Genomic DNA, 24,542 nt, shown 5'->3' with positions numbered 1-24,542 from the left:
TTTAAAAGCCTTGCCAGTTTTGGCAGATGAGCCTGTTATTTCCTTAAACAGGATCTCTTTGGCTTCTGGAGTTTACAAGGTCTCTCAGGACAGCTCCTAGAAATCCCATCAAAGGGCTCCCAGTGGCCTGTGAAGGTTCGAGTTGGGGTCAAACGCAAGCTATTTGCTGTCACCTAATTTTGCAATATCAAGTTCCTGTTTTCTGAGACAACCATTCAAAATGGTCTCGTTTATGATATCTTATTGATGAAAATATATTAGGGGCCCCTGTCCGGTGTTCACAGGAGTCAGCTAGACCATTCCCACTGATTTTGCCAGGCTTTGGAATAATCTTTCTGGGAAAACTAATGAATAAAGGCTTGTTAAAGGATAGGTTTGTTAACAAGCTTCTTAAGAATAATTAACGAAATGAAAGGCACGATTAAAGAGGTGGTTTTCATCTGCAAACGCTTTGAGCCTTTAGTATTTTTGAACAACGGGAATTTAATAACCCAATCACCTTAAAAAAAAAAAGCCTTTTGTGCAGACAGTGGTGAAGACATTTCAGACACATGAATTCTCCCACATTATTTTTGTCATTGTCTCATTATTTACAGTCTGCCTGCTTGCTTGTGTCCATTCACTCTCTGCAGAAAGGGTAGCATCTGGTCTGGGGGGTTGTTTTGGGTTTGGGGCTTACCCAAGCAGCACAGTTGGATGGTACTGAAATAGAAATAAACATAGATAACCAGTGTGAGTGAGAGAAGAAAAGTTATAAGGGAAAGCAAATCACAGCAGTAACTACAAACCTTTTAAATGCAGACCAGAGACCTGTATATTCGTAAAGGAAGGGAATGTTAACTAGGCTAATCTATATGACAGACAGAGCAAGACAATCTTCTTTTTAAGCTGGCTCAAAATATACAGAGTTAACACCTGAGAACGCATATTAATGAAAACTCTCTATATATGAACCATTAACTCTGACAGCTATAAAATGAGACTCAGTGAAAAACCCAGGTAGCAGTAGTCCTGAACCAAACATGGTATAAATCACACTTTTCCATTTTGATGTCTACTTAGGACAGGTTCAGGCTGCACAAGGAAGAGGACAGCATACAGGTATGTCTTAAATTAATAATAACTAACAATCTGTATTGCTAGAATACTAGAAAACCTTGTGTTTAAGTTACATGTACTAACCAATATAATATTTTCAAAGCATTCAGGGGCACTTCCACCTCTGCAAGTAACAGGAATATTTTACGACCCAATACAGGTAAAGGCATTACAATCCCCTCTCTAATTCCTCCCTGTAGCTAGTTCCACCACTCACATCTACTGTGTCACACAGTAATGCACTGTTTTTCACTGTCTAACTGTGTTCATAGCAGATATCACCCTGGTTATTGCGTGACCATAGTGTAACTTTTAGAAAAAAAAAGAAATGGGAATAATTAAAATTAGAATTGTTCCTAAAATAGTATTCTAAAATCATTGATAAAGGTCTTTTACAACATTTGCTGTTGCAAAATGAGAAGGGAACTTTGTGTCTGTGTATGTTTGGGGGATGAAGGCCTGACCCTGAGAGGAGATGCATGCTTTCAGTTTCCAGGTCCTCAGCACGATCAGCATCTCAGGACCCACTACCACTTGTTCCAGTGCACGAGTGTATAGCTACACTGCACAGCACCTACTAACATTTAAACTCTTTTCTTCTGCTTCTGCCAACCTCATTCAGCTTTTAAATTCCTTTTTTTTTAAATCCATAGTTTCCATCTTCCTTTTCCATTTGGTTTGAAAGCATGTGCAGAAAGACAGGTCAGGGCCACCGCATCCCTTGCGATTGTGCTTCTCTCTCCTCACCTGCTGGCGTCTAACCTCTCGCCTCTTTGTCGGATCATGCAGGTATTCAGCGCCAAGAGCCTGTTGCCGCCTTCCAGAGGGCTGCCGGCTCTCCAGCCCACCTGGGTGAGCAAGATCTCTAGCAGCAGCTTTTTCCGCTCTCTTTCATAGTTTTAGAAACCCAAAATTAGTCCTCAAGCAGTAACACAGATTGTTTTCCTGTGTCCTGGAGGAGGCCCAGGGCGAGCCTCACACACTGAATGCCAACTAGCAGCTTCCTGGATGCAAAAAGCAAAGGACAGCTCGGTCACTGGCGAGCTGTTGTTTCAGGCCGTGGGAATCAACATCCACCGCAGTGTTTGCAATTTTCTTTATTTGTTAGTCAAAATGAGGAACAAAAAAACAAGCTCTGTGCAGGCTATCAGGTCTGCGGAGCTAAATCTTCTGTTCCTGTTGTTCCCAGGAGCCTCCAGGCTGGTTGCGACTGTGGAGGTTGCCTTTAATACGGGGTGTAGAAACATCACCTATACTTTCTTTCCTCCCTGGCTGTGCAATTCACCATCCTTCACCAGCAAGCAGCCCTGTCAGCAGGTGCTCTGCAAGGCCACCGACAACTTCCCGGGGGTTCCAGAGCGCTCGGTGCACATACAAACACTAACTCTCCCTTGACAGGACAGCAAAGTTTCTCAGAGATGGATTTTGCCTGGGAGCAGCCAGAGCGGGGTGAGGGATGGGAGCTGGAGTGGCAGCAAGGCAGGCAGGGCTGCCCCTCCCTGACAAGGGCTGCAGACCCACAGACCCCCCAACAAGAAGAGCAGAGCGGGTCCAGGGGTGGTACCTGGGGCTAGACGACAGCACAGGCTGCCAGGCAAGTCCCCAGCAACGAAGCAGGTCTGACCAACTGAGGCAGGACACCGGACCAGTAAGGCAAGGTCAGGATCAGGATAGCAAGGTACGAGACTAGGCACAGATGCAAGGAGCAAAGGCAAGGGTAAGTGCTTATGTCCCCAGGCAGCACAGGTGGAGTCCCCCATGGATGCTTCCCACACAGCCCTTGCTCACCAAGCCTGGGCAAGGGTGACAGAGCTGTGCTGCGGTAAATCTGACCTCCAGCACAGGCAGCCAAACCCCCTGGGGAGGGAGAGGCTACAGAGCCTGAGGGTGCCCCCAGGGCCCTGAGGGCTTTGGTGAGAGCTGGGAAGCACGGGAGGAGTATTGCAACAGGAGAGAGCAGAGCGGTTGTTGATGTTGAGGTTAGAGGACGTTATTATGCAGTAGGGCTTTCTGGATAATACAGGCCAAGTAAGTTTACCCAGCAATCTCCCCATCAAAATGACAATTTGTAATTGACCTAGTTACAACATATTTAAAATGGATACACTCCACCTCCTCCTAAGATTTACTCTATTCCCTCACTTTTATACCTCTCCTCCTTGTTTGAGTTTCCTTCTCTTCCCTCTGGTTCCATCCATGCTTGTCTTTCTCATATCCTTTTGGCCATGACAATGTCACAGCCATTTCTTTTTTTTCTAATCTTATGGTTTTTGCGCTCCCCCGACTCCCTTTGCCCTTGTCAAAATCCAGTGCCCACCTTTAGAGGGGGACAATATTTACCTGTGCAAAACAGCAGAGCAAATATATTGCCTGTAAACATGCCAGTCATGGCAATGCACTAATTACATGACACCACATATAGGGGAGGGATAGCCTGTGGTGACAGACCTGCCTTCCTGGCAGGGCTGAAATGGGAAGAGCCCTAACATCTGGACCAAAGGATGTGCTAGCTAATCCTCAGGCTAGCCAAATCTTTGCCAGAGAGGCAGGGGAACACAGTGCAGAGTCTTGTTTAAATCGAAGTCAAAGTTTGACCCCACTAATTGCCTAAGGCACCTTAAGGTCCCCCCGAAGGTGATTACAAAGCATAAATTTTCCACCATGAATGATTCTGTTTTCTCCATCACAGAACAAGAAGGGAAAAACCCACAAACACATACTTGCTATATTTGCAATGAGCCCTAATCTTTTTTTCAGCCCAGGTTTTGGCAGCTCAGATGCGTTGCTTCCAAGCAGCCAATTTTTCTAACGATCAAAGGGAAATTCCTGAACAACTCCTTGCTTTCTTGGAAAGGAGAGTTGTTTTTCTTGATCATACCAGGCGTGCACACACTGCTCTGCAAACAACAGCGATCAGTTCTGGAGGTTTGGCCGGGCTGTCGAGGAACTTCCTCTCATCGGCTGAGGTTCGCAAAAGGGTGTGCTGGGAAAACACCCACCCCGACACACCGGTTGCCTGCGCAGCTTCTTGCTGTACATTCTTCAGAAGGTCTCAACTCTTCCAAGCTCTTAACAATGCACATTAACTCTCTTGAAATCCTATTCTCACTTAGCCTAGAATTTTTTTCAAGACATTTACACTGAAGAGTTGTGGTGGTGGTGTCTTTTTTTTTTTTTTTTTTTTTTAAGACCAATCTTGGAGTATTTTAAAAAATCAACTCTTGATTTTTACGGGCATCATCAGGTGAAAAGAAAAAAAAAGCCCTAGATACTCATAAGAACAATCATTTCCCTTTCAGTAATGCATTTCACTGAGAGCTTTCTTTGTTATGTGTCTAGGACTACGTGCAAAAAATAGAGCTTTTGCCTGGATTTACAGGTCACTCAGAAAGCTGTACGTTCTGCATATTTGCAGCCAGCTACCCAAAACCCTTGGCACTTATTTATTGCTTTTCTTCATTAAGAAGGAAAAAACAGAGGCTTTTTCACCACAGAAAGTTTTAAAAGGGTGTGAGCCATGAGAAGACTGCTCGAAGAAGCAATAGACAGCTCTCACCCATAGGGGTTTGGACAGACTAGAGCACTTGTGGTCATCTGAGTTGAAGTGGTTCTTGAGAAAAGTGAATCTAGAAAACCTTCAGCATTGCTCCTACTGACAAAAAGAAGTCTTTTCCTGGAGTTACCAAAAAGCATCTGCCTGTCTTTTTTGAGCTTAAACAGTCAGAGAAGTCTGCGCAGCGTTCACTGAGGATAGTCGCTGGCAATGAGCTGGCAGCAGACGCAGACCTGTGATAAGTGGGACAGGCACATTCCCTTGCTTGTCTCCTTCAGCCCACATCCCTTACAAAGAAGCTTACAAAGAAGAGCTGGCAGATCTTTGCACAGCTCCTTGGCTGGTTTCATGTGCAGTGCGGTTCCTACTGCTTTAAGCACCTTTTCTCCTGCAATTCACAGAGCAGTATATTTGTACAGAAGAGTCAAGAAGCGCGGGGTCTTCTCCATGCTTTGCTCCTTGGCTGTTTTTTTCAGCTCGTCAGGCTGAAAAGTAGCTTCATATGAATCTTTTCACAGTCACTGGATGCTTCTCTGCCCCGGGGGGGTGAAGCACACCTTTTGAGATTATCTACTCACAAACTGGTTTCACTGGAATCTGTTGTTCTGCTCAGTGACAGCGTTCAGGAGACACATTGGCCACTCTGATAACAAACAAGCACCAGCTCTTCTCTGTGGATAGGGTCCTCCTGCTCTGCAACCAGCACCCCTAGCTCCAGTTGCTGCTGTTTCCTCATGACTCTGCTGAGGGATGTACAAAATCCTGGCAAACGACCCTGCCCAGGAATATTCCTCCTGTCATTCCTCCTGTTTCCTTCCCCGTTACCCAGGCCTGCCCTTTCTTCACCCTGCTTCTTCTCCTAAGCAAAATCACAACAAAACTTCTGTGTGTATCATGACTGACTTCTCAGCCCTTCACTTTCCTCAGTTTTTAGGTTCTTCATAGGGTGCCTAAGCAGTGCGCAGCATAAGGAGGGAAAGGGGTCTGGAGAAATCACCTTAGGAATGAAACATGACAGGGTTCCTCCTACCCTAAGGGAGACCACCCATCTTATTCAGCCATCTGTCTCATGCAAGAAGTCTCCCTCCCAAAGAGAACCTGATAGCTCCTCGCTGGGATGGCAACCAAAGGGCAAGGTCAGTGCTCTCACTAGGCTGGAGAACACTGGCAAGCCCACCACTTTTTCCAGACTTACATTGTGGTTCACCTACTGGCTCTAGTCAAGAGGACACCAGCTGTCAGTCTGGGTAGGGAAGCTCAAGCATGGGAAACAGTATGGATTCAATGGCCCTGAGCTATATGTCTTTGTAAACCACTCTGAACAAACCTGGAGATGGACTGTCAGGGGCCAAGGATCTCACCAGTGCTCCTTGGTACTCTTCTGGTCCTAGTTGGCTGCAAGGGCTTTCATCTGGCTGTAACCCAGAGCAAAACACTTTTTGGGAAAGCTCTTCAGCAGGCTCCAAAACCAAAGACACTTTGGGGTTTATTTATGAAAGCAGCAATTTTGATTATGTTTTCCATGCCTGATTGGCTGCAAGCAAAATGTAGACAACTTCTTTGTGTTTGTAAGGGTTGAAGGGATAGAAAAATCCATAGACGAGAAGTACTGGCAGATTTTCAGTGGAAAACAATCTAAGCCAAGCAAAAGTATACTGAAGTTAGTATACTTGCCTCAGTATCAATGCAATTTAGAGGAACAAGACCAAAACAGATCTAAAGAGGTGTATTTAAAATCATAAAAAAGATTCATGCTCTGGAGGCAGTGATACGAGGCTCCCAAATATAGTTTGAAATGTGCCCATAAAGGTTTCCAGGTTTACTGATTTCCTTAGGTCCTAGTTGTTAATGATAATTCACTGTATGAATTGACCTTTCTGAATTGAGTCAGAGCTTTGTAATCTCTAGTAATTCCATTATTTTCAGTAATAATTTTTCTTCTTTTTCATGTGTGAAAGCAATGGAAACAGACTCATGGAAACCTGGATTGAGCCTTTTTGACACAGGTAAATATTTAAAGCATCCAGTAACTAGTCTGGGAATAACTGATTTCCATCACACATGGGGAAGCTAACTCTATTCATCAGGCCCATGACACTGCTGATAACAATCTCATTTTAAGGAGTAATTACAGTGTTTAAAATTATAAATGAGATATGTAGTTTACATCTTAGTAGTTAAAATTATTCTGTGCTTGCATCAGTCTCAAGTTGCCGCCTAAAGCAGGAGCAGAACAGATGAGCTCTGGAAAGAGTTGGCAGCTACGCTGGAGGAAAGCGGTTCTAGTTACTGAAATCCATTTGTAAATAAGAAGGTATTTTGGGAATGCCACAGTTGGGATAGCAGTCTAGAGTTGCAATCAGTGAAGACGACGACAGATTATTCTGATGTCAATGTACTTAGGAAAGACATTCAGATAAAAAAAGGAGGGTTTAAGCTGAGCGTGAAGAATAATGAGCAACATGGAAATTTTGACATTTTAGCCTTAAAAACTGACAATATGGTGATGACAACATTTTTATAATTACTGGTGAGTGAGGGGAAAAAAAAAAACCCTACATTTGTAGCAGGCTCAAGTAGCAGTAAGGCCACGACTTGCACAATCCTTAATCAGGAGCAGTTACCACCTGCAGATTCTACGTGTTCAGTATTTAAGGGATCCCTTTCCTCGGGAACATTTAAAGCGAACTACACAAACTACAGGCTAATTCATTACAGGGTACTCTTTCTCTTACGAGGGGCTGGACCATCCAATATAAGATGTCTTTTCCATCACTGGTTTTGTTGCTGGAGACGGCTGTGCTGGTGGCCCTTGTAAAGACCATTCCCTTGAACACTCTGCTTACTTCAAAGCCGAGGCATGGCTAATCCTTGCACTGGCTGTGACGAGCAGCATAGCCCATATGCATTCGCTTTCAAATCCAGTGTCAGCAGCCACCGTCAAAATTTGCATCATCCCAAACATGAACAGACCGCCCTTCTCCATCAGCGGCAGCCTGAGCCAGAGAGAGGAAGCATTTCTATCTGCTCTAGCTTAAGCCTTCGGTGTGCTTATTTAGAAAAAGCTACAGCACTGGGGCCAGGGGTGCAGAGGGGTATTCTGAGGCAGAAAATGACAGATTGCATTAAATGCAATGAGAGGCTGGGCATGGGGGAAGGGATGTTGTATTAATAGTTTCTCAGCAACTGAAGTGCCTGCATAGACAAGTGTGATAAAGTCTGATGAATTCAGATTGTCACTTCAAAGGAATGGTTTCTAGCGTGGATGTAGTCACTGCTGTCTTACTTAAATGAATGGGAAGCTTAATCAGCATGGACAGCTGTGACAATCAGTGAAGGGAACTTTAATTAGCATGGAGTAGGCTGCCCATGAAGCAAGCTGAAATTCCCATGGCAATAACAACATTAAATTGGACTGGCAGAACAGCAAGGCCCATAGAGACTGACCACCTCCCCACTTAGTTGGGGAAGATTATTTTGTGGATGACCTTATTGTTACACTAAGCACAAATCAGCCAGCTGGCCCACAACCTTCAAGAACTGGTAATTGCACTGGCAAATAAAAATGAAAAGTGCTGCATCACCTACACTTGGGTTTTCCATACTGACAAAGCTAATGTCAGCTGTATGCCTGGGTGAGGAATACAGATTTTATTGGATGCAGACAAATGCGTGAGGCAGATAACTATAAATTAGCTTCCCTATACAATTTAATTGCTAAAATGAAAGGCACATGTTAATATCTAATTTCACTATGGTGTTAAATCTGCCTACTTTCTGTTCTGCAAATAAGGCAAGCGGGGGGAACTGCACATATGGGATACCACACTGGCACATGTGAAGTATGTGGTGTGCAGGATGAAGCGCGGCGTTGGTCTATTACCAAGGAACTGTTCTGTGCCCATGTAATTAAAGCCTGTACTGGAACACACACAGTCAGGAGGGCAAGCTGCCAACTATTTCAGGTTTTAAAGAAAAAAACACAATCATTCTTGTCCACGTGGTTGACAAAGAGAGGCTATGTACGGGTCCAAGTCATTGCTTCCTTTGTCTCTCCTTCTCTCTCTCTCTCACGTTGCCCATACCTTCTACGTCAGATAAACCCACCATAAGCCAGTGCTGGCAGCAATAAGAGCCGTTGTGCCTCCCAGCCACCCTCTGCCCAGGCACCTGCGTGGCGAGAGGGTGAGCTGTGTCAGAGAGCTGGTCCAGCCCATCATTAACCTTTTTCTTTCTTCACAGTTTAACTCTGCTCTTTCCCACTTCTCCTTGCATCCCACCAACACCGGGCAGGCACAGGGGCTGGTAGCAGGGCAGGAGCAGGCAGGAGGGTGCCTGGCAAGAAGAGGGCTCTGCCTTTGGGTGGTGGGGCTGGTTTGCACCACCTGAAAGTGTCTGTGGGACTGTGCCTGCACGCATTTACACATAGGCAAAGCAAGAGCAAAGAGGGGACATTGCCAAATCATACTGGCAAGCTTTTCCTCTCCGGGGTTTGGGAAGCTGTGGCTGCTGGTGGAGTGGCAACGTTGCCAGACACAAGTGCGCAGCCCAGCCTCAGCCTGTAAGAAACCCTTGGCCCCATGGCCACTTCCTTCAAAGCACTCTCCTGCAGTTTCTGCTCCTTTGCTTTACTTTGCCTGGCTGCTAAACTGCCCTTCTTCGCATTTACCCAAGCAGCAACCACGGACACATACCAGCCTAAGCCCAAAATTCACTATCCTCCTCTAACCCTGTGCTGTTTCCCCTCCTTGCGCCACTGCTGCTTGCACCTCATGCCGCTGATGCCTCCCCAGGTCACACTCGTGCGGCTCTGTGCCTGCAGCTGGTGTGTTTGCATTTCTGGCACAAGAGCCAGTGTTGGGATGGGTGGAGAGCCCCTATGCCCTGTCCAGAAAGTATCTGCTCCAAAGCTTAGGTAGGAGCACAGGGAGGTTGTGCGCGGGGGCTGCAGGCACCGCAGGGCACCACGCGTGCAGTGATAAAATGCAACACCAGCCCTGGGGCTGTCCTAACCCAGCCAGTCATAGCCAGGGAAATTCTCAAACAAAAGGCACAAAGAAATCACTAGCTCTTGCCACAAACAAAGTAGGGCTAATCTTTATGCCCTTTACCTATTTCAGTCATACGCGACCACACGGGCTCCTGTACAAGGCCAAGCCCAGTGCTCCAGCTAGCTTAGTGTCCTGTCTCTAGCAACAGGCAACAGCAGATGCCTGGGGACAAGCAAAGCAGAGGGAAATCACACAGTGCTGCTGCTAGCACATCTGCTTAGTCCCTGCAGTAGAAACTTGCTTCACTGGCAGCTGAATTTAAAAACAAGAAGACGAAGCAACCTTTCTGTCCCTTACGGATGCTGCAGTGTGCTATAGCCTCCCAGCAGGGGATCAGGCATCAGGTCACCTTCACATGAGGCACTACGTACTCAGACTTAATACAAACTTGGCCCCTGACCCAAAACTACGCACAGCTCTCAGCATGCAGGTGGAAGAACTCGAAGTAGTTGTATTTGCCCCTGATGAGGGCTGGATCATTAGACATAACTGGAATGGAAATAGGAGTGGTGACGGAGGGAGCTGAAGTTGGTATTTCCCCCCATTTTTTTTGGCTGTTTTCTGCATTATTATGGCTTGGTCATTAATATCTTCAGCAACCAGCTTAGGGGGTGCATGCGCTCAGACCTGTTATGCCTCCCGTCATATTTAGGTGGTGACCTTCGCTGATGCCCCTTTGCCGCCTGCTCTCTTTACATACACTGATACTTTCATGCTTGGCTTCCTCGTGGCTGGCTGCTGTGGAGAGACAAGCTCTGTGGCAACTAGTAATTTCTCATCTTTTTTCTATATTAAGTTCACATTTTCTAAAGTTACCTTTTTACTGCCTTTCTGAAGTCTGTAGTCTTTCCTTGATTTATCTGGTGATGAAGATTTAAGGAAGTCTTCCTCCTTTTTTTATAAAAATTAATATGCAGTTTACAAAAATAATAAGCCATTTTGCTGTTCTTTTAATTAACTGCTTCCTTGGTGAGCGTTCAGTTTGGAGCTTGTCTGATGATTGCTATCTCTTCTGAGGATCATCCCAGCTAAATCCCTTAATCTTGTCATGCTGTAGTGAAAAGAAACAGCTCTTCGCCCTTGCTCGGGAGGGAGATGCTGTACTGTAGGAGACTCTCACCAGACATTCAAGTCATGAGTGAAGTTCAGCATTTTCAAACCTTCTGACACCAGCCTGATGATACCCTGTGAGTCAGTGCATCTCACAAGGACATAAACTCACCTTCTCAAGGCTGCCACTATCCAAATATCTCAGCTGGCTCCTCATCTAAAATCTACAAGTGACCCATGAGACTGTTTCCCATGATTTGACTGTAGCTCTCTGCCACCATTTACCCTCTTTCTTTTGTGCTTTCCAAAACAACCCAGTCCTCCAGGAGCACCTGAGGAGCTGTGGCTTGCATTGCTTCCCCAGCTGTAACACAGTGGGGTGAGTCGCTGCCCATGCCTCCCTCTCCAGACAGAAAAGCAACATGCTAAATCTGTCACTTGTCTGCTTCGGGCATTGTGCAGCTTGTTGTAAAGCACAGGTAAATCACGGTGAGCCAGCGGGGTGGCAGCACTGGTTCTCTCAGGGGCGAAGCGCTGGGAGGTCACCACCCCGCACCATGGCCACCAGCTTCTGCACCTGAGGAACCCTCTACTTGTCCATGCTGCTCTCAAGCCCTTGCAGTGAGGGGACTGACTCACAAAGTCAAAAGTTGGTGCTTGGAGAGATTTTGGCACTTCTAGAAATGCCTCTGCTCTTGTTTTATCCTAGAAGCGACATAGGTAGAAAAAGGTAAGCTCCAAGGATGTGCTCCCCATCTTCATTTCCCTCCCACATCAGTCCTTGGGCCAGGGGGGACTCTGCAGCCACCCCGTTGCCTGCTTCCTTCCAGAGCGGGGGCAGCCACCAAGCACACACTGATGGAGCCTTTCCTTCCTCTCTCTAGGCTTCAATTCAAAGGGAGAATTCAATCCAAAGCCACTGGAATCCATCTCCCAGGGGAACCCAAGTATGTACTTCAGAATTAATTTCATAATTAAGTGATACCATTTTATTAATTACCCGTTGCTAGAATGCATTCAAATTAAATAGCAAAAGGTAAGTTTTCAAGAAAGCCTAAGAAACTCGAGGAACGCGTTTTTCCCTTGCAGAGGAACAGCGAGCATTCTCCACCAACCCCTCTCATACTCATAGTTGGTTTTTGCTTCTACAGCGAAGGAAATAACAGTCAAGATTTAGCTTACCTGGGCAGGGAGATGGTGGCTGCTCACCGCTGCCTCTTCCTGGGCAGTATCAGCTCCACGTTCCTGGGGCGCAGAGCTTCACTCAGGGACTTTGATGGTGGAAGACAGCAAACCAGTGTGTTGCGGCCAGGGTTAGATGAGCAAGCCCTGCTGACCAGAGCAGGTTCCCGTGGCTATGCTCAGTGCGGGCACCCTTCCCACAGCAGCGGGTGGAAGGGAAGGAAACCACCTGAGAAAGGGACCCGGTGCCTGCCGCAGCAAGGAGAGAGGGGATGCAGAGGGAGCATGGAGGATCCCTCAGTCCAGGGGTGGAGATGTAAGGTCACCTGCTCTGAAAAGGAAATCTTCTACAGCCGTTTATAATTAAAGGCAGGTTTGCCCATTAAGTCATCTTTAGATGGGGCCCAGAGTAGGAGGAGAAAGAGAAAGCAAGCTCTGACTGGAGAGATGGGGTTGTCTGTCGCCTCCTCATGGGAAGCCACCCTAGAGAGGGGGCTTCACCCTCCCACTGGTTCCCGGGTCCTCTCTTGCCCATCCTTCAGCAGCTGAACGCCATCTCTAGCAGAACTAGCATTTCAAGGACTCTTTACATTTACTGAACCAAATGTCTATATATCCCCAGGCGCTCCTCCTAATCCTTTAAGGTATTTTTTTCCCTATCCATCAAAGATGTCAAATACACCTAAAACTGATACAGAAATAAGGGAAAGAAGAAGAAAAGGAGAAGGACCTGCCCTACAGACCCAACCGTGCTGCAGGAAAGCAGAGCTCAGTGTAGCAGAATCGCAGGCAAGCACAGCTGTGTTTCCAGCAGTTGAACTGAGATAAGGCACACCAAAATCAAAACTCTCATCCTGCTGATACCTCTAGGACCATAAAAGCTATAATTCAGATCTTGCCTCCCTGCAAATCAGAAAGCACTCAGCTCCCTACAAAGCACCTTTAGCCTGTGCTCTTGCAGACTCCCACTGATGTCCCAGCACCGAAATGCTCCTGCTGTCTGAGTCCTCCCCAGAAATTAAGTCTGTATATAAGCGCATGTAAATCTTTGCATGCCCGGACCCTGCTGGCTAACAAACTCCCCACTTTCCCCATATAGACCGCATGGCGTAGCTCCCTTTGAAGGACAGGAAATTCAGGAAAACTTGGCTGTTAATTGAGGTATTTGTTGTGGGTTCCCGGCCTTGCCTCATGATCTGCTGTGAACGAACATGGTTCTCAGTCACGCTTCTATAATTCAGCATTATTAAAATTAGAAAAACAGACAGCTACGGGAGAAAAAATTGAAGGTAATGAGATGGGAGGCAGTTGCATAAGCCAGTAAGAACAATTGGCGCTTTGTAGCCTTCGGGCTACCTAATGATTAAAACACACTATTTTGGACAGCCTGATTGGTAGGAGGCATCATCAGAGGAAAATCAAGAGATGGGGATGACCCAGACACCGGAGGGGGAAAATGTTAATTAGCGCTCTAGTTAAGCCAAATTTTGATTCCGCTCCTGGTCACAGTCCAACCAATGCATGTTTTACCACTAACTTGCAGAGACGTAAAAGCAGGCCGGCAGTGATGAAGACAGCTTTTGCAGAAGCACAAAGATAAGGTTCATCTGTGTAATCAGAGGGAAGAGTTTGTTTGGGTGCAGGCATAGGTTTTCCAGAAAATTGCTTTCAGCCCAGAGAGGCAACACACAACAGCACACTGCTGCTGCACACACAGGTACAAGCCTACAGCTACATGCAAAAAAAGCCCCCACTCAGTCTGAACACACCAAGCAAAATCATCATCCCTGATGTTAGCTCCAGCCCAGAGTGAAGCTGCCGTACGAGTCGCATTCAGAAGTGCAGAGTTGCCAGGATTGCCATCAGCAGCTCCTTGAAGAGACCCCACGATGTCCTTTGCCCCGAGGCACATCTCAGGCATCACACATTTAGGGAACTAAGTGGATCTTCCCTCCCTTCTGAGCAGCATTAACACAATATGTGAAGAACTGTTCCTGCTATGTCTATTACAGCAGTTAAGCCCACAAAAGCATAACCAAGGAAATCCCCGTAGTCTGTGCTCTGCAGGTGGCCGGACCACAAAATCCAAGGGTCGCATCTGGCTTTACAAACTCTCACCACCTCTGGACTGTGAATAAAGCAGGCCGAGCCCAAGCCGCAGCTCTGAGGGCACAGGACACGAGCCAGCTTTCTCCTGCGTGGCTGACCTCTCCTCCCTAGCCCCCAGACTGACCTCTGGGGCCAGCTTCTTGCCCTTTTGTCACCCAGCCAGGCTTGGATGTTGTGTGGGAGGAAATCATGCCAAGGACCATGTTTACCAATGAGCAGGAGAGTCTTGAGCCCCCAGCTGTGACTTGTCCTCGTCAAAGGCTTTTTGGTAGAGCTTGTGCAGCAGGACAAGTCACTGGATGCAGACTTTTTAGGCCTTTGCTCCTCACAAGAGGCATAGCTATCAGAAAGGACTAAAAATATTTTCCATGTTTCTGTGTCTCTTCTCAGACTGCAAGGTTGATTTGTCCTTCTTGATGGACGGGAGCTGGAGCATTGGTAAACGCCGCTTTCAGCTCCAGAAGCAGTTCCTCGGTAATGTGGCTCAAGCCCTTGGTATTGGCAGTGCTGGTCCTCTGATGGGCATCGTTCAGTACGGGTAAGAGCTTCTCGTGCAGCTACTATCATTGCCACGGGGCATGACTGCACACTCTGGCAGCTATAGCTCTGCGGCTGACGCGTGCTAAAGGCCTTACTCCAGCTCGCACACAGGAGCTGGGCAGCACAGACGGGTCCTACAGCTTTTGTGTTGTTGCACGTGAAGCAAAAACCTGACAATTGCTCTCATTTCTTCTTTTAGTGATGACCCTTCCACAGAATTTAACTTAAAAACTTACGCCAACTCCAAGGATCTAAGAAATGCAATTGAGAAAATCGCACAGAAAGGTGGACTTTCCAACATTGGTAGGTGATGGGGCTGCTTGCACGTCCTCAGCTCGGGTAGGGCTCCAGAGCCTGGGCTGTAGCAAGCCCACACCTCCTCACCGGGTACAGAGGCTGTGACTGACCGGTGCTCAGCGCTAGGGCAGGGCTGGCAAGGGGGTGCTGCTCCCACCATGACCTGCCTGCGTTGGTCCAGGGCGCTGCGAGTCCATCGCAAGTGGACAAGATTTACCTTTCTCCTCTTGGGCAGGTCCCACTGACGCGTCGGGGATCCTTGCTAAGCCAGCTTGTCACCCCCAGCCCCTCTGGGGCACAGGGAGGGGTTCACTGCAGGAGGGCTCAGGAGGCACTGGCACTGACAGCAACAACCTCCCCTCCTGCTTGCACAGCCACAGCAACTGCTTTCCCCAGCTCTTGGCAGGGCTCCAAGACTTGAATCAGCCCTCTGCCTGCCATTTTGTGAGATATTACCAGGCAGAGTGCTTCCAGACCTGTAACTCATCCTCATCTCCTCTTTTATTCCAGGGAAGGCACTTTCATTTGTTAACAAAAACTTCTTTTCGGATGCTAACGGAAACCGAGGTGGAGCACCCAATGTGGTTGTAGTGATGGTGGACGGGTGGCCGACTGACCAAGTGGAGGAGGCCTCCAGGCTGGCCAGAGAATCAGGGATCAACATTTTCTTTGTCACTATTGAAGCAGCTGCTGAAAGTGAGAAGCAGAATGTTATCGAACCAAACTTTGTGGACAAGGTACTGACTGGGCTGGGCTCTGGCCGAGAGCTTGGCTCTAACTACATTTTCCAAGCTGTTTCATTCAGGGCATTTCCCTTTCCTTCTTACCAGTTATGGTTATTTCTTGTCCTGCTTATACTGTCTTGAAGTCTCCTGTACAAAGAGCCAGGCAGCAATGCTGAAGTCAGAAAGGGAATTAAGTCAGTAAAGTTCTGGTTTGAGGTGCATCATGGAACAAATGGCTTTTTACTGACTAAACATTGGCACAAACCTGCAGTTGTACTGAGCCGAGAGGTTTTCCAAATATAGATCAGCATGACAAAGCACAATTGCAGCCTGAGCTTTCCACAAGCCTCCTGCTGTGCATCTCCCACCCGGCAAAGCCTGAGGAGCCCTGTCAACCTAATGTCAGTGTTGCATTTAAAAACAGGTCCCATACACGCAAATGTTGGGACACTCCCAACACAGGCACATCACAGTTGTTCAGATACACTGGATAACTCAAACATTTTGTTTCCACTGTTGATCTGATGCAGGTTATTTTTCTGTTGTTTCTGCTGCTATGGACTTCATGGTAGTTCTTGGAAAAAGAGTAAATCCCTGCCATATGCAGCAAAAAAAGAGAACGTAAACCTTGAACGATTTGTATTTGGCACTAACGGTAGCTGCCTGCTCAACAGTGCTTCAGGGCAAGCTGGCACCCAGTCATAGCAGGAGGTATCTACCAAGTGCCAGACCAGGCTGGGCTCAGGAAGCAGGGTTGAGTTATCTGGTATTTTCAGAAAACAGATTGCCATCCGAGCCATGTTGTTCTGCCATGAAATAATCTCCCATGAGTTTCAGAGCTGCTGCAGAGAGCTGCGCTGTCTCCGGTCAGCGTTTAATCGGACTGTAGTCTCATTTGCATTTAATGTTTTTAAAAGGGCAAAGCTACAGTCTCTGCAAACCTGCCAAGGACACAGCAGAAGTGGGAGCAGAGTGGGCTCAGAATAGGAAAGTAAAGAGGGAACGGTGACTTGATACTGCTGCATCTAACACTAAAACAGCAGCAAGACAGTAAGAACAAACGAGAGCAGGACATGGAGAGGAGCACAGACTGATGGGAACTGTAACTCCCTTGGAGCTGTTAGGCTTTATGCAAGTCAAGACCAGGCATCAAGAAAACAGTGCCTCAGTCTTCTAAAACACTCAGGCACACACACAGAGTTGATAGATAAAGCCTGGCTGAACAAAATATTCTTACCCAGAGACCTGAGGCATTAGTATTTAAAAGGCACTAAAGCCAAGGACAGTTCGATCCAGCCTGTCCCCACCACTCCCCCCACCCCCACTTGACTTATCCCACTCCCTCTTCTGTGCCACCCCGACTCCCTACCCACACCCGCCTGACCCCCACTGACCCTATAGGAGCCTCCCGCCGATCTGCTCCCTACAAGTATTCAGTTATAAAAATTAATGAATTTTTTTTACTATTTGGCAGAGCCAGCACAATGGGGAATCTTTATGGGCTTTTTCCATTTTCACAAAAATTGCCTGGGTGGTTTTTTTTTTTTTTTTTTTTTCTGCTTAGAAAGGTATGAGCCAAGGATAACACAACTTCAGTCCCAGGTTTCAGTTCAAGGTAGTAGGGTTTGTCAGCAGGCAAAACTTTCCTTGTTGCCCTGAACAATGGGAGCTGAAGTTGCCACCTGGCAAACACACAGGCTCCTTTAATGCCCGCTGGAGCCACGCTAACGGCACCTCTGTGATTTGGATGCTTTCTCTGCAAACAATGTAACTTATTGAAAAACACTTGACAGGTGGCAAACTTGCTTATTACATTTCTTTCACTAGTATAATATCAGCTCCATCCCACAGCTTTTTTTTTTTTTTTTAAAAAAAAGGCAGGAAAAACTGACTCGTTACACAAGTATCTGTGATGTTAGATTGACGTCATTTCCCAGGGAAGCAGATGGTGACTGGAGGAGAGGCCACTTCAGACTCCAGCATTGCTCTTTCCAGGAGCCTATATTTACAATTTAGCTACATACCTCAACTGAAACAGGCGGACTGAATTTCCATTGCATTTGTCCTTGCGTTGCCTTGCAGGCAGTGTGCAGGACAAACGGTTTCTATTCCATCAACGTGCCCAGCTGGTTCAGCCTACACAAGGTGGTCCAGCCCTTGGTGAAGCGGGTCTGCGACACCGATCGGCTGGTTTGCAGCAAGACGTGCCTCAATTCAGCTGACATCGGTTTCGTAATCGACGGCTCCAGCAGCGTTGGCACCAGCAACTTCCGCACAGTCCTCCAGTTTGTAGCCAACATCAGCAAAGAGTTCGAGATTTCGGACACCGACACCCGCATCGGAGCTGTTCAGTATACCTATGAGCAAAGGCTCGAGTTCAGCTTTGACAAGTACAGCACGAAGCAGGACGTGCTGAGTGCTATTAAAAGGATCAGTTACTGGAGCGGTGGGACCAGCACGGGAGCAGCCATCAGCTACGCCTCAGAGCAGCTGTTCAGCAAATCCAAACCCAACAAAAGAAAGATCATGATTCTCATTACAGATGGCAGGTCTTACGACGACGTCAGGGTGCCGGCCATGGCAGCTCACCAAAACGGTAAGCTCCTCTATCGTTAGCTGCTCTTCCTACGTGCCTCAGCATTTATCCAGGTCAGAGAAATGCAGTTTGCTATGATTTGAAGGCACTGGATGGAACTTTAGGATGAAGAGCAGCACCTAACCCTGGGGCCTCATTGAGCTCTAAGCAAGACCAATGTCTATTTAAAACCTGAATGAGGACCTTCCAAAAAAATTCACATCAATCTAGAAAAATGCAGCTATGTGTAGGAGATCTCAGGGGATTTCTACTGTCTTAGTAACACATGAAGCCTCCTTTGGCTTTCCAGTCAGGGTAATCATACATCTTCCAACACAATTGTTAAGACATTTGCATTGGAGTGAGAACCTGTTGTTCAGGAGCCTGTTGTTCAGACCTAGAGCTAGAGCTTTATGATTGTTTAAACCTTTCTGCTGTTGGCAGAAGGTACTTCCAAAGCACAAACTAGACCTTTCCTCCAATTTGAAAATGCCATTTTTATACAGAGAGGGAGAGCACTGCAACTCACTGGCAACATTTTTGTGGTCTGGCAACTACGTTTGCAGTATTGGTCTTAAATAAAATTTAAGCAACAACAACTTTTATGCTCATTCCAAACTCTGGGTTTCTTTCCAGGAGTTATAGCTTACTCTGTCGGAGTTGCTTGGGCAGCCCAAGATGAACTGGAAGCCATCGCAACGGACCCCGATAAGGAGCATTCCTTCTTCGTGGATGACTTTGACAACCTCTACCGCTTTGTTCATCAGCTCATCCAAAACATTTGCACAGAATTTAATTCCCAGCCACGGAACTGACGGACTCGAGCAAGGCGGAACCCTCCTGCGCCATGCTGAAGGCACACCAAGTGCCACAGGAGTAATGCCAGCCCTCAGTTCAAGAAATACTGGAGGTGTTTTTCTCCAGCACTTTCCAGTCAGCAAGGTTGATTGCAGCTCTGTCCCTATGCATGATAATGCTCTGTGTAGACTGTTGATTTTTTTTTTTCTTCCCCCCCTCGCAGGCTTCAGAAACTCTGATTTGGATGGATAGCAAAAGAGGCAATAAACATGGAGGAAATAACTGGACCTGTTTGAAAAGCTGCTTCCAGCAGAGAGGCCCAGCTTGTCTGATTCCCACCTTCGGGCACACACAAACTCCTTAAAATGTACCACCTGCTTCCTGATATGAGCAGGTCCCTTCAGGGAGCAGCCACGCTGCTTAGCTGCCGTGGCAGCAGCACCTCCGTGTGGCACTGGCCACCAGTTGGCACCCAGGTCAGGGCTGAAATACCAGACTCTTTTTTTTTCAGGGGGACATGACTCAAATTTGAGTACCTTCATAAAAGCAGGCACTCTCTCTCTGTACAGCTGTCTTACCAGCAAGTTAAGCTTCAGCTACTGTAAACTCAAGCATTGAGATTTATCCAAACCCAGAGACTGAGCAAGCGAGAGGAAAGGGTCAAGCTGTGGGACCCTACAACCATTTGTCAAGCCCAATAAAGCCCCAAAACCACAAAGCAGCCAACATGCAGGAACTGGAATCTAATCTCCCACAGCACTGTATTAATATTTGATTTTAAGATGTGTCTTGTCCTCTTAGCTCACTTGCTCCGCTCTTGTGCGGGTCAAGACCTGCAGGACCGCAAGAGAGCTGCCAGGACAGAGGAGACTCTTTGAGAAAATTGTGGGTTTAAGTTGCTCACAATCAGAAAAGCATTTGAGACCCACCGCTCTATCATTAAACCACAGCTCAGAACAGCTTACAGCAGTCTCTAGTGTGAGGAGAGCTATTCAAGAGCCATTAACAGGATTTAAGAGGGAATTACCTGAAGTTCTGTATTATACACTGGGAAAAGCAGCATTTCAAGCATTTACAGATACCCTATCCCAAATTTGGGAGTGATGTCTGTTTTATGGATTGATTTCAAAATGAACCTACTGCGGCTCTGGACTATTCAAAACACGCGGTTGTTTCCTAAGTGAAGAACTAGCCATAGCACTAGGCGGCAGGGGAGGAGTGACACATTAAGAAGGTCAAAAGAATTGCACTTTGATTAGGAAGCAGCAGTTGCTGGTTATGTTTCCAGCCAGTATAATTTAAGGAAACATGTTGATTAAGCAAAGTTATCGAAAGAAAGGGATGGAGTTTCAGAGCCAATAAAAACGTGCGTGTTCATGCACCTTATGGCAATCAAAGCCACACCGCGTCAGGCTTGTGGAACTGACAGGAAATGGGAAGAAATTAAAACTCAAATTTCACCTTTTACTCACAAACCAGATTTTTAATAGCCTTTATAGTTTTAATAAATAACCATGACCCAGGATGTTTATAATTCATATAAAAACATAAATTGAAGTAAATTGCCATAAAAGAGTTGCCTTTCTGTCAACAAAGTAGCACAGTCTTTGAAATCGTTATGCTTGGAAATATGACTGAAGTAGCTCAAAAATTACCAGTGAAGTAAGCATAATGCAAAGTAACTAGAACGGCAGATGCTGCATGATCTCCCTGGTGTGATAACATAAGCCAGGCTAGGGTCCTCTCAAGAGGTTACCAAAGCCAATCCTGGATGAAACAGCAGTTTTACACAGGGAAGGTTCAGATCTTCCTCTTAGAAGAAACACCCAGTTCCAGCTTTTCCTGAACATCATCAATACAATAATGCTACCCAGGCAGAAGACGGTGGGCACTGCCAACTTCCAAAAAAAGCAAAACAAAGACATAAAATATATTTGTATGCAGAGTTTTTAACACTGATCTGTGCTTCTGCACTTCCACAGAAATAGCCTCTTGGCTTGAAAAAAGTAAAGATTAAGGATAGAGAGTTAGGTAGAGCAGAGCAACCCCCGATACACGCCGTCTCCTGACCCACCTCCTTCACTACCGTTCTGCTGAAAGCATCGTTCTCTGTCAACAAGGGGCATTACATGGGCTGGACAAATCTCAAATGCATAAACTGAATTTACTGGGGACTTCAGTTCAGACACCAGATTTATTGTCTGAAAACCTGTTTGCTTGAATTTTAACGTGGGGCTAGCTGAGAAAAAAGATCTAAGTCTTAACTTTTAGCTACACTTAATATTGTGGTTTAATTTTCAGTGCAACAGCTTACCACCGCATATTGTTTTCCATACTGGCCACACTCCTGCAGCACGGAAGACTGGTACTCTGCAGAGACGCCCCAGTGCTTCGCTTGTGCTCTGCCAAAAGCACGGCACAGACAGCCGAGACATTAGGAACAGTTAGAGCCACGTGTTCTTTAGGATATGCATTTTAATTTCTTCTGAAAGCTTAAACTTCAAGCAATGACAGTAAGCTTTCAAATGCTCTTTCACAGGGAAGTTGCACGGCTATCTTCTGTGTCAAGCATTTATAAAGGGCGCTTCAGGGTTTGTTGTCGTTTAACTGGTTTGTCTTCAGTTTACAGAACAACTATGGCGCTCGTTTGCCAATGTGCATTTTTATTAACTTCTCGGGATGACCTTGAAACTGTTGGATCTTGACGTGTGAAAGTGGTTTAATGTTTAATCTGACTCTCATCTAAACTTAGATGTCCTATTCATAAACACTGTAAACTTAAGTGTAAGCCTCAAAATTTGTAAGATTACACCCTTCCATTAACAAAAGCAAGCAAGTGGATCAGCACAGAACACACTCCTCTTAACCTTTACCTTTCATAGCAATCAAAATACTTGCCATCTATTAAAGTCTTTAAATACTGTTTTATTAAAAACAAGATAACTTACGTATAAATCTTCATAAATGTTCGAGGGGCTATATTTCTTTGAAGAAAGCAGCAGCACTCCTTCTGTAACATATACAAGCTATTTTGAGCTTATCAATACAAGTTGCTATATCTTTTGCAATAAAATTGTCCCAAAGGCATATGCAATGTGTCATCTCGTATGTGGTTAAAAAATAAACACCAAATATGGTCCACGCCATTTTAGTTTCTGAAACGCAGCTGGGGTTCTTACTAGATTATGGAAGGCCTAGCAAGGGTGGTAAAGCCCCAGGTGTTTTAATGCCATCCTTTTACATGCTTAGCTGAAAAAAAGCCTAAAAGTGAGCCAGCAGAGGAAGGACCACCAAATTATCTATCAGAGGAATCAGTCATTGAAGCAGAGTCTAATGGCTGAAAGGCATTAAAATCCTATTTATTTTCCCAAGTCTGCAAGATCACGTCTTATTTGGAACCAGACTTCTTTTGGAAGCTGAACAAAACAATGAAGAGAGTCTCTACACACTTTCTAGATGCATGGCTGAATCGGAGAGGATCTAGATGTCCAGACGCTTGATGCTGGGCCGCTTAGTTTCAGATGTCTGACCAGTGTGGCGGAACCCGCCGTCTGGCTGGCGCACCCAAAAGAGAAAGGCACCAAAGGGTTGGACTTTGAGGCAGGCAGGCAGCCAGCCAGGGCTGGGAGCTGTCTGAGCCAGTCACTGGACACCGAGCCAAAAGGGGGTTGTTCGATCACCCTCTCCCTAGGAAATAAGCATCTTTGCACTCAGGAGTTGGGCTGGTGGCTTATCGCTGCTCAGCATTCACAGTGCAGAACACCCACCTGGAAATACATACCGACGTCCAGGCTCTGAAAGCCATGGGGGAGCTCTATGACAGCACCTCTTGCCTCTAACTCCAGCGTTAGCTACTCACATTCCCGGTGAACAACCAACGTTCAATTCAAAGTTCAAGCACCTCTTCAGAGAGAGGTAACTCAAACCCCTGTTTCCCAGCAGCATCTTACCTCGCTGGTCCAGAGGCGGGACGCTCAGCACCTCTGCTGCCACTGCCACCCTGCACAGAAGGCATCACCTGCTGTGCGTGCCCTCTTGCTCCTCAGCTGCTGCCGCTTTGCTGCTTCAGCAAGAGGAGGGTTTCCCCACAGCGGCTGCTGAATTTTGCTTTTCTGACAGGCAGGCAGATGAGCTCCCCCTTCCTCCTCACGTTCCTCCCCCAGGGCTCTCCAGCACATGAGGGGAACCGTTCCAGTAACCAGGGAAAGCTCTGGGGTTAAGCATCCAGACAGGACCAACCCAATCTAAATGTCCTTAGTGGATTTAACACCCTACCTGTAAACTCCACAGAAAATTATCCACGTTATCTACTTGGCAAGTCAAAGCAAGCATTAAATATCAGAAATATTACCTAGACACCAAACACTAAGTCAGTCTTCTGTGGTATACATACCTTAAATTACTTCATGGTTGAACAAAGTCACTCTCTATCATTCTTCTAGTTATTTTTCTCTGTCCATCAGCAAGATTATGGAAACAACCTTATCCCTTTTCTTTTCCATTCCCACCTCAGTTTGAGAAGTCTTACATAGTACCAGGCCATCTACATTTGCTAGATCACCTACATATTGAAAACATTGCAAGTGTACATCTATATAGCTGAGTGCCTCAAATTCCTCAAAGCAGTCTTTTTTTTCCCCCTTGCTAAAAAACTTAAACCGGGGGGCGGGGGGGCAGGCGTGTGTATCACAGGTTTTAGCACTGCATCAGCTACATCACTGACAATCAGCTGTCAGTCATACTGAATAGCAAGGAAAGCAAGTGTTCTTTTCCTTAACACCAGTTTAAACCCTTCTCCGATTTTCTAATACAAACTTGGATAATGCAGTTCAAGAACTCCAACACTCGCTCACAGAAGTGAGTTCTTTTTAAGCACAAAGAGAAATGGTAGTTAAAAGTTTCACCATACGGCCAAAGAGAATATGCTCACTTTTCTCGCATCCAAACTATTATGGGGATATGTCTTGTTCATAGGCAAACCCATAAGGATATTAGGAAGGCCTCCCATGTGGGAAGGTCACTCCTACGTCATTCACGGAATCGTCTTTCTCCCTGCCTCAGGCATCTTCCACTGACCCGCTCTGGAGGCACGAGGCTGGGGTGAATGCACCCGTATTGCCATTTCATAACGCAATTCCTCCTTTCCTACGAGGAGGAAAGGTGAGTAGGACTAAATCAGGCTTATTTTACCTACCACGGAGAGGACATGAGAGCTTCGCTTATCCCACCTACAAGCTTAGAAAAAACAGGATGGACTCACTAACAAGTTGTTCTGCTCAGCTCTGTGTAGGTTCCCATGCCACCCCCTCAACAGTGCCGTTCTGAGCATCTTCCCGTAGCAACACGACTACCATCTGGGATGTGTGCTTTGCTCTCCCTCACCCTCTCCCCAAGGGCAGAACCGTGCACTTATTTTTATGTTAAATGAATGTTCTCCCCAGGAAGCGCACCGTGTCGCGCTGCGATCAACGCACTGCTGACAGACCAGCTCCTGCGCAACGGCACCGTACTCGCTCTGCCTGCCTGTTCACCCCACGAAGATGCTGGGGGCTGTGTGCCAAAGC

General features: G+C 46.5%; 1 protein-coding gene across 2 annotated transcripts in view; it reads left to right on the top strand.

Annotated features, from left to right (window-relative positions):
* The window catches only part of VIT (vitrin), a 57,764-nt gene extending 33,785 nt beyond the window's left edge, over positions 1-23,979 (top strand). The window contains exons 10-19 of one of the 2 annotated variants that reach the window (XM_009471846.2): positions 1,063-1,101; positions 1,202-1,258; positions 1,888-1,950; positions 6,610-6,657; positions 11,637-11,699; positions 14,434-14,581; positions 14,783-14,886; positions 15,391-15,617; positions 17,688-18,201; positions 18,817-23,979. In XM_009471846.2, the coding sequence (XP_009470121.1) occupies positions 1,063-1,101; positions 1,202-1,258; positions 1,888-1,950; positions 6,610-6,657; positions 11,637-11,699; positions 14,434-14,581; positions 14,783-14,886; positions 15,391-15,617; positions 17,688-18,201; positions 18,817-18,995 (1,442 nt within the window). In that variant the 3' untranslated portion in view covers positions 18,996-23,979. The remainder of the gene's footprint in view (positions 1-1,062; positions 1,102-1,201; positions 1,259-1,887; positions 1,951-6,609; positions 6,658-11,636; positions 11,700-14,433; positions 14,582-14,782; positions 14,887-15,390; positions 15,618-17,687; positions 18,202-18,816) is intronic. The other variant, XM_087776656.1, reaches the window with a different exon arrangement.
* Positions 23,980-24,542: the final 563 nt, after the last annotated feature.

The sequence above is a fragment of the Nipponia nippon genome, unplaced genomic scaffold, assembly GCF_047370975.1.
Source record: "Nipponia nippon isolate SJK-2023a ecotype South Korea unplaced genomic scaffold, ASM4737097v1 scaffold_4, whole genome shotgun sequence".
Classification (NCBI taxonomy): domain Eukaryota; kingdom Metazoa; phylum Chordata; class Aves; order Pelecaniformes; family Threskiornithidae; genus Nipponia; species Nipponia nippon.
Note: the sequence above shows the minus strand (reverse complement) of the source record. Positions and strands in the feature narration are given on the sequence as shown.